The sequence below is a fragment of the Trichechus manatus genome, unplaced genomic scaffold, assembly GCF_000243295.1.
Source record: "Trichechus manatus latirostris isolate Lorelei unplaced genomic scaffold, TriManLat1.0 scaffold00015, whole genome shotgun sequence".
In the NCBI taxonomy this organism is placed as follows: domain Eukaryota; kingdom Metazoa; phylum Chordata; class Mammalia; order Sirenia; family Trichechidae; genus Trichechus; species Trichechus manatus.
The window spans coordinates 9,476,316-9,486,686 of record NW_004443951.1 but is presented as its reverse complement, the minus strand read 5'-3'; the positions used below and the strand labels follow the sequence as shown (position 1 = coordinate 9,486,686).

At 43.1% G+C, this 10,371-nt stretch overlaps 1 protein-coding gene across 2 annotated transcripts in view; it reads right to left on the bottom strand.

Annotated features, from left to right (window-relative positions):
• Window positions 1-9,242, bottom strand: part of EFCAB14 (EF-hand calcium binding domain 14) — a 52,245-nt gene extending 43,003 nt beyond the window's left edge. The window contains exons 1-2 of one of the 2 annotated variants that reach the window (XM_004371775.2): window positions 8,081-9,242; window positions 6,478-6,626 (exon numbers count right to left, since the gene is read on the bottom strand). In XM_004371775.2, the coding sequence (XP_004371832.1) occupies window positions 6,478-6,626; window positions 8,081-8,262 (331 nt within the window). In that variant the 5' untranslated portion in view covers window positions 8,263-9,242. The remainder of the gene's footprint in view (window positions 1-6,477; window positions 6,627-8,080) is intronic. The other variant, XM_023727103.1, reaches the window with a different exon arrangement.
• Window positions 9,243-10,371: the final 1,129 nt, after the last annotated feature.

Here is a 10,371-nt window from a genome sequence, read left to right as displayed (position 1 = left end):
CATTTCTTTTGTTTTCGTAGATTTTGTTTTTACTGAGACTTTATGTTTTTCCTCTTTATTTTGATGAGTAGGTTTGTTAACTTTCTTTGTGGTTACCGTGAAATTTACCCTTATCTTTATAAGTTTGAAGCAGTCTATTATTACTTGGTATTGCCTTGCCTTCCTCTCCGTTAGAAGGTTCTATACTTACACTGTTTAGTCCCTCTTTTATTGTTCTGATATTGTTGTCATTTACTGATTAATTGCTCTGATTCCCTGTTGTATTTCTTTTGGTTTTGGATAGTCCTTAAGAGTTCATTTCCTAGATTAGTATCTGGCTGGTACAATCCTGCATCCTAGATTCAGTCTGTGAGCTGATGTTGTTTGTTCTCAGATGGAAGGACTCCCTTTAATAATTCTTGTAAGTCTGGTTTGGTTTTTACATAGTCCCTTAATTTCTGTTTATCTTGAAATGACCTAATTTCACCATCATATTTGAACGAGAGTTCTGCAGGATATATTATTCTTGGCTGGCAATTTTTTTCTTTCAAGGTTTTATATATGTCATTCCATTCCCTTCTTGCCTGTGTGGTTTCTGCCGAATAATCAGAGGTTAGTCTTACTGTTTCTCCTCTGTATGTGACTTTTTGTTCTTCTCTAGCTGCTCTCAGGGCTGTCTATCTTTTGTTTTGGTGAACGTGATTATGATATGTCTTGGTGATTTTCTTTTGGGGTGTATCCTATATGGGGTTTGCTGAGCTTCTTGGATGGCCAGCTCTTCATCTTTCATGATATTGGGGAAGTTTTCTATCAGCAGTTCTTCAATGATTCTGTGTTTTCCATGTTCTCCCCCTTCTGGAATTCTGATCACTCGCAAATTTTTGCTTTTGATTGTATCCCACATAATTCTCAGGGTCTCTTCATTTTCCTTTATTCTTTTTTCTGATTTTTCCTCAGAGTTGTATCCGAGCGTTTGTGTTCAATTTTGCCAATCCTGTCTTCCACCGTTTCAAACCTGCTCCTCGGCTCTTCTGTGACATTGTCCATTTCTGAAATCTTCTTGTTTATCTTTCGGATTTCTAATTCTTGTTTTTATATGGTTTCTAGTTCTGAATTTATATTAGCATTTTGTTCCTGCATTATTCTCCTGAATTCTTCCATTTTTTTGTATGTATTTTCCATAAATTTGTCTGTCTTTTCCATGAATTTGTCTATTTTTTTCCTCATTTTTGTCTGCTTTTTGCTTCAACTCTTGGATAGCTCCAGAATATTAGAAATTTGAACTCCGTATCAGGTAGTTCTAGTGCCTTTTCTTCTACTGGAAAGTCATCTGGTGTTTTATTTTGGATGCCTACTGGAACCATCCTGTCCCGGTTTTGTAAATGTTTTGATATTGCCTTCTGTCATTGGGGCATTTGGTAGTTATTTTCCTCATTTATTGATTGTAGATTTGTTTGTTTCGTCCTGCTTTTTTGTTTTATTTGGCTATGTCTGAGCAGACGGGCTGTCTGTTCTTTGTTGTTTGCTCGTCTTTGGGCATGATAATTTTCGCCTCCTTCTCCAATTGGCAGGGTCAGTCACTCAGATACGGTACAGCAGGGCAGGTCTAGCTGAAGAGGAGTTGCTGGGATGGGTTGTTTGTGGCATCTACTACAGCCACCAGGGCGAGCCAGTAATCAGTGCAGGACAGGTTCCAGTAGGCCATGCCTGGGCTGCTTGATGGTGTGATGTTCAGCGCACGGTGCAGGTAGGCAGGATGGATGCGGGAGACTGTGATGTGTGGGGCTAAGATGGGTATGGGAGAGAGAAGAGAAGAACGGGAGCCAAAAGCATACAAATAAAAAAGAGTGCTAGGGGAGCTTGCCGTTGGAGTGAAGAAATGAGAGACTATGAAATGGAGAAAAACGAAAAGAAGGAAAAAAAAAGAAAACGAAAAAGTGAATAAATAAAAATTAGAAAGAAGAAAAGCAAAGCTCCCAGGGATCTCTCCAGTGCGGCTGTGAGGTCTGAGGAAGTTGCTTCCAGGCCATGAAGTACAGCCTGGCTAGAAGGGGTAGAAGTGTCACTCAGTGCCAGGTATTCAGGGGACAGGAAGAGAAAGAAAGTATAGAGACAAGAAACTGAGTAATGAAGACAAAAAGGGAAAAAGAGGGAAAAGAAAGCAAAACAAACAAAAAAGAACAAGAAAACTCCCAAAGAAAAAGAGAAAAAAAAAGCCCCCCCCCGCCCCCTCCAAAAAAAGCAAGAAAAAAGAAATGCTCTCCGGGATCCCTCTGCGCATCTACACAAACAGGGAGTAGGTCCCAAGCTGCACAGTACTGCCCAGCTAGAACGGGCTCCGAATTCGAGAAAAGAAAAATAAAACAAACAAAGAATTCAAAACAAACAAACAAAAAAGCCCCATGATCCCACCAGTGTGGCACCACGGGTCAGGAAGCAGTTTTACATTTGAACGGCATTTCACAGCCTTTCAAGAAGAAGCAAAGATGGCACACGGAGCCAGGTATTTGAGAGAAAGGAGGGGGAGGTGGCGAGAGGTAAGGAGGAAATTTAAAGAAGTGGAAAAAAGCAACAGCAGCAGCCAATAAATGGTACTTAGGGAGCTGGCCAGTGCGAGCGGGTGGATTCCCAGAGACACCGGAGTGAAGGTGGTGCTTCCCAGCCAAGAGACTTGCCGCAGGAAGTAGAGCAGGCCGAGTGGGGGGTGAAGAAGGGTGGGGGTGGAAAAACATATATCACTGGTTACCAGTTGTTCTGTCTCCTGCTGGAAGCTCTGTGAAGCTGCTTTCTCGTACCCCCGTTCACTGATCTCTGACAGGAGTCCAAGATGGCAGATCTGTGCTGTGGTAGCTGACAGGGGACCACTGCATGTATCTCTCCTTGTTCTCTGTTCTCTGTCAGTTTCTTATTCCATTTGGTGCTTGGCTGAATTCTTTATCTCTTAATTTGATGCTTAGGGTTTCAGGATTGCCGTTTTCTCTATGTGGCTTAGTTTTTCAGATCTTTGGTGTGGAGGGACAGTGTGGTGCTTCTGCCTATAGCGCCATGTTGCCCAGAAGTCCCCTGGGTACAATTATTAACTAACAGGTACACAAAGCTGATGAGCCCTGAAGGCACTCTGGAGCCTAAGGATTGTGTGAACTGAGAGGGGATCTGAATTATTTATCTGATTTTGGGCTTTTTAAGAGACAAGCCAAGTAGAGGCACTTTTATTACATAAATGGGAAGAAGTGGAGGAAACAACTGATGATTACTAGTTCATGTTCTATCAATATGGAAAGCAACTCATTTAAAATTTAGCACGTTAATACTCAAAACAACTTACGTAGCTCTCTTCCTGATCTTTGAGATCAGGAAATGGAGATTTTAGCATACAACATTTTTGACAGAACACATGAAGTGCCAATAGCAATATTTTATATCTACACAATGATTTTACAGTTTGCAACGAATTTTCATGTAATTATTATTCACCAACTTGTTACTGAGCCCCTACCCTGCGCCCAGCCCTGCAATCTAGGCACCAGTATATAAAAAAGACCCTAAAGTTCTTGGTCTAATGGGGAGAGAGGTGTGGTCACAGAATTACTATACAGTGTGACAGATGGTATGATGAGGAGTGCTCAAAATGCTCTGGTAGCACAAATATATCTTTACATTTTTTGGATGGGAAAATGGATATTCAGAAAGTGTAAGTTACTTGTGCCAAGTTTTACAGGTAGTAATGAGCAACCAGGATTCAAGCCTTCTGCTTGCACGGCCTGTACTCTTTCTAGTATACTCCAGCTGTCACAGATACTTACATCCTAAAGCCCTTATTAGCACAAGACCAATTTTAAGATCTGTACTAAATGACCAAACTGCTACTTTTATTTTTTCACTAAACTGTTGTTTTTCACTAAATTACTGCCTGTATGACCAGAAAAGGAGATGCCTGACTTATTAATTCTTTTCTTTCAAATTCTCTTCCTTCACACTAATGTTTTACAGTTGAGTGACAGAGAGGCATGGTTGGGAACAGAATCTTCCTTAGAGTGATAGTGTTTGAGTTCTTTTGAAACACCTGGTTCCGGAAAAAGAATAGAGTCTCAAGGCCAGTCAGTACTTTTAGCTTAAGGATCAAGTTATTCCTTCACTGCAGGGAAAACTACCAAGCCTATCTACTTTGCTTTCTATGTCAGATATTTAAGCAATCTCGCTTCTTTTCCTTGCAAGTGTCTTGGAAAATTTATTGAAACGAAGAACAAGGGATTCTGAATTTCTGGAACAGGTATTAAAGTCAGACAGGCAGGTCATCTTATTTAGTCCATGACTTCTACTGTCCTCTTGAAAAACAAGAAATGAAAATCACTTACTGAAATATATTTAAAGCAGAAGCATAATTCAAAGAAAGATCATTTAAACTTAATACAATTGACCCCATTTCGTACAAAACATTCTTGGGAAACTGGCCCACAATGGTTCAGGCTATGGGCTGGCTACGCTCCAGGCACATCCCCTTCCCTCCGTCAGGAAGTTCCACTTATAGACATTACAGGTGCTGGCATTTCTACTGCAGCAAACTAAAGCCAACAAAGCAACTGGACTGACACTTCCAAATCTGGTCATTTAGCTGGCTGATCGATGTAGTCAGACTCCCAGGGGAATGTTGCTCAGTGGTAGAGAGCAGGTCTCACAGGCCAGGGTGCAATGCCTGGCATCTTCTGAATATAGTGCTTCCAGGGATTGCTATTAACAGGTGCTCAGTGAATATCTGCTGAATGATTGATTGCCAGGTCTACTCCACGTACCACATTTTAAATATACATTTCTAAACAAATTCTCTGTAAAGCTCAGCTAAGGTATAAATTACATGAGTGCCTACAAACACAAGCACAGAGCAGTTAGAGAAAGGAATCCCTGGAAGGCAGAATTGAGCAATGTTTTGAAATTTATAAATAAATAATTGCTGTATGTGATCAAAACAAGCTATAGCACAAGCTTAGGAGGTCCAACTAATTAGAGAGAGATGATGGCATGGACAAGTGTCTTCAGTGGTTATTTACAAGTTAAACACTGCTTCTGAGACTCTCATTGCCAACTTATGATCACTATTTATATTACAAAGAAAACACTAGCCTTAAACATACCTTGCAATACTGCTAAGGACAATCATCAAGGAGAAAAATAACTAGAGGACAAATATGATTCTTTCTTAGTCTGTACTCTGATTCAACCAGTTGACAGAATATGAAACCTGGAATCAAGGACATCAGTGTTGCTGGAGGAAGAAGATTATTTAGATTAAACCTGGTTGAAGCTCCTAAGCAAACAGAACTTTCAGAAAAAAGCAGATTGGATGGTAAAATTCAACTTTTTACAATTTAGAATATATAAAACTCTTAAAAAAAAAAAAAAGGCCCTTAAACTTTACAACTTCTTCATGAGAAAAATATTTCTGCTAGCTGTGCACTATTAGGTAAGCACTATTAGAGCTACCGTAAGCCATTCATGAATATGTAATTTAGTTCAAAGAATCACAAAGATTTCCTAAAACTTTAAAATGAAATAACTCATTAACGGTATTTAAAGTTTTTTTCCTTGAAACAGATAATGTCACAAATACAACCTAGCTAAGGATAGGAGAGAAATCTATTAGTTCTTGCTCTAAACTTAAAAACTGATAAATACTCAGAAAACCTGCTCCTCCAGTACTACTGAACTTTAGATTACTAACCCAAGTTGATATCAGAGATCTGTGGGCACCTGGAGAAATGTCTGCAAGCTTACAAAGCCACTGAGAATAGTGATGCAGTTGTAGTACTGACTATAAACATGAATTTGGGCAGGGGTGGGGGGGTTAGAGGACCAGGTACAAGTCTCAGCTCTGTCATACTTAATCACTGAGTAAGTTAGTTAATCGTTCTAAACCTGTTCTCTTAAGAGCACAATGATAATAAAAATAATACCCATCTCACAGGATTGTTTCGGGGATAAAATGATTTATTTGTGACTTGGCACACAGTAAGCATTCCATAAATGTTGGCTATTTATTATCATTAACCATTCCTATGTTCCTATACTGTTTTTCTTGAGGAAATCATCTGATAGACATGCCCACATTCTTTCTCAAATGGCCCTGGGCAGTGGAAGTAAACAGCGCAGTGCTGTCATTGCCACTTTATACTTAGGGAGGTTCAGGCCACAGGTGGAGGTTAACCAAGGTTCTGGACTCCTGGACCATAGTTCCCCTTTCTGCACTCTAAGCACTGATCACAATGCCATGATTTCAGATGCGATTTGTCCTGGTGGTGCATAAAACAAATGTGGTGGTGTTTAAAAACGAGTAACTGTTACAGCATTCAAACTGGCAGCTAAGACAGTGTATAAAAATATGGAAACAATGTATAATTACTTCATCAGACTAGGCAAAATGCTTACTTAATTCAGTATGGTCCACTTTATCCTAGAACCTGGAAAAGATTCCAATATTACACTCTGAAAAGAGTAACCACTTACTTGTTCTAAATTTTTCCTTGAGGGCATCCAGATCCTCCTTGAGAGCAATCTGCATCCACACCAAGCCAACACATGCCACTACACAGGCCGCGAGGATGACAAAAGCACAAAGGGGATAACAGATCTTGCAGCATCGTAAATAGTCTCCCCTGATCGTAAGAACAAATCCAACTATGAGTACAAAAGTGATTATGAGTACAGCTTTATTAGAAATAGTACACATGTGTTGCCATGCAATTATCTTCTCTAACCTTACCAGGGGACATAGGCTAATGTACTTAAGTCTGAACTGCAGGTTGAAAATGACTAAATAATATGACCTATAAAGAGTTCATCTATTGGGTACAAAGGTTTCAAACTTCACATGAAACAAGGAGTTTCTGTGGGCCACAGGAAGCCCCTGTGGGCACTGCAGCTCATGGCCATCATCATCAATTCAGGAGGGATTTCTTTGGAGACAAGTTCAGGTTAGAAAAGTGTAAAAACCAGTGCTTCTCTGTACTGTAATTTACCTATATCTATCCATTTCACTTTCTCAGACATATATTCCTTTACTCCAGGGGACACTGTTTCAGTTTACTGAAACTTCATAAACTTTTGTGCAAGTTTTACTGCAAATGGAATGAAAGAAACAGGATCTGCTGGTTTAAGTGGACATCTGGTACACTCTAGCTTAATGGCTCAGAAAGAAGGAAACACAGGAAGATGCTAGATTTCCCACCAAACTTCAACCAGCACTCAAGGTCTGAACTAACCCAGCAGGGTGACTTTCAGGATTAATGCTTCATCAGACTTTCACACTCCAAACCCAGGATGGTCCTTAACTACCTAATTTGATAGAACTCTTTAGAAAGCAAACTCTTTGTTTAACAAAATAAAAGGACAGAGACATTCTAAACAAGAAAAATACCTCAAACAAAGGATTTTAGCACCCCAAGCTTCTGCCTAGTCCTTGCTTCCATGTCCTCAGCAGAATCCTTTTTCTTTTAGTGTGCTCCCTGAAAGGGTCCAAGGGCACTTTCAAGTTTCCCTTTAGCCCTTTCCTACCTTGATCCTCAATTCCCAATGTCCTTAAAGCTCACTACTACTTGATTTGTCCAGTGGCCACTCCATCTAAAAGTGTTTTTGGGAAAAAGTTGCCTCTTCTTTTTGTCCCCACCCTTCATCTACTCTCAAGGCTCTTACTTCTTACACTATGTTCCGCATCCTATTTCCCCATCACCAAGATTCAGACTCATTAAGAGTGCAAAAAATAAGTAATTTGCAGTCTGAAGGTCCCTGTCTCTCCTACATTCTTTTTTGGAGGTTCAATCCCCAAAGCTCCTCTGCCTCTATGTCCCTGTTCTTAGCATGTCTTCTCCTCCAACTTTGGTGTCCTCTTGGCACATCCCCCAAGTCCACACTTCCACCCTAGATTCTGAGCTTTTCCTTTCACACTTACGGACAGATCCCTAACCTATCCTTCATTCAGGATCTGTACTTTTCTTCTGCCTAACACCTTTTCTCCCTCTTTGCCTTTCAAGGTCTATATCCTTTTTTCTTCCCTTAAATTTGCCCCTTGGTAGTACAAGAATGTCTTTTTCCCATCCCACTCCTCACTTACTTGACAAAGCGAGAGCAATTTCCAACTACACCAAATTCCTCTTCTTCCTCAGAGCTGGACTCAGAGTCTGAGTCAGGTGGCTCAGTGCGAAGCAGGCGGTGGCCTGAGCCTTTCTTGGGCTTCTTTCTCCGGCTGTCCCCGGCCAGGCCAATCAACGCATTGAGTTCTTTGCGCTTTTTCATCTTCTTGTGTGGGGTGAGTGGAGCACCCACTCCTGAGCTCCCAGGTTCGTACCCGATGCCCAATTCTCTGGCTGCCTTGGAGCTGCCTTCCAGGGTGGGGAATTCTGGGCTGGAGCCCACCAGTCACTCCCACCCAGGGGTGGGACTGACCAGATCCGCCAGGGGCTAGAGATTGGAGCCCAGAGGTAACTGGAACTCTGACAGGTGGGGGAAGTCACATAGAGGTAGCTAGGGAGTGGTGATTCAAATGGATAAGGCCCTGGATCAGTTAGTTAAAAAGATGGAAAGAGAGCAACTCTTTATCTCCCAAAGAGGGGAAAAAGCTAAATCAAGAATGATTCTCAGCCCTGATAAGTAGGTAAAATTTTTAAGGGTTCTCCAGGAGCTGGTGAAGGGCACATAGATAGGTGTTTTGGATCTCCAGAGCGGATTTCCAATGGAGAGGGAAAAAATATTTGTTTCTGAATGGGAAGAGAGGGGAGAGCAGAGACAAACAGTTGGAGCGTGTAGTCCCTCTCTGACTGGACAAGCGGCAGCAGAAGAGGGCTCCTAGCCACTGCCACCCCGACACAGCCCCAAGCCGGGAAAACGCCCGGGCCAGGAAGCCCTGGTCTGGGATGTTCACCGTTCCCTGGTCCCGGTCCTGAGTTTGAAGGAAGCCCGCGACAGGAAGACCCAGAGCCCAGCTCCGGTTCTCGGCCTGAGAGGAGCCAGTCCCGCGCCTGAGGAGACCCAGTCCTGCTGCCTGGGCCTGGGGGGCGCAGTGCTGAGGGGTGACCCCAGCTCAGCCCACCTGAAGCACTCCCGCCCAGAGTTTGAAGTGTTCCAGCACAGGCTAGCCTCGGCAACTCACACGCACCGCCCACACTCCAGCCGCGACTCCGGCACCGGCCGTAGCTCTAGCAGCGGCTGCTCCCGACACGCAGGTGACGGCAGCGGCGGCCGCCTGCTCCAGACCCGGGCCATCGCTCCAGCCCCAGGTTACTTCCCCCTTGGCAGCAGCCGCTGGCGCCGCCTGCCAATAAGCCACGCTTCCATTGGTCTCCCCCTGGGGTGACGTCACTCGTGGGGGCCCGAGTAGCGGCGGGGAGGCGGGGCGTTAAAGGGGCCCTGGCTCTGCTGAGGTCTGGGTCCGCCTCGCCGGTTAGAGGAGGCCCACCCCCCGGGAGCGCCACCTGGGACCTTTGGATCACCAGAGCCTAGGCGGAGTTTTGTTCGCTGGGGAGCTGGGGCGGGGTAGGCAAAACATCCAGCTGCTTGGCCGGCTCCGCAAGTTTCTCAACTGCCTCACTTCCCAACTGGACTAACCCAGGCTAGAGGCTCCGCCCTTCTGGTTCGCTGTTTACTAAAAGTTTAGGCGTGTTTCAGATTAATGAAACACTGTAGATATTCATTCATTCCATAAATATTTATTGAGAGCTTACTAGGTGCCAGGAGCTATTTTAGCCCTGAGGATACAGCGATGAACGAAACAACCACTGTCCCTACCTTTCTGCATAGGGTTACCAGATTAAGCAAATAAAAATACAGAATACCCAGTACAGTTTGAGTTTCAGATAAACAACGAACAATTTCTTAGGATAAATATGGCTCATGCAACATTTGGGACATATACTAAAAAGTTATTTGTTGTTTATCAGAAATTTAAATTAAATGGGCATCCTGTATTTTCTTGGCTAACCCTATCCCTGTAGTTTACACTCTAGTGGGAGGAGAGTGACAACAAGCAAACATCTTAAATGTCAAAAAAACCAAACTCGTTGCCATCAATTCCAACTCATAGTGACCCTATAGGACAGAGTAGAACTGCCCCATAGGGTTTCCAAGGAGTGGCTGTTGGATTCTAACTGCCAACCATTTTGTTAGCAGCCGAGCTCTTAACCACTGTGCCACCGGGCGCCTATTAAATGTCAGGAGGTGATAAATGTTACAAGGAAAATTGAAACATGATAAGGGGATGGGGAGTGCCCTGTGGTAAGGGGACATTTGATCAAAAATCCAAAAGAAGTGAGGGAGAGAACTGTGTGATGACCTCGAGGAAGGGGAGACCAGGAAGACCTGGTGTGGCTGGACCTGAAAGAGCAAAGAGGAGAGTATTAGGAAATGAGG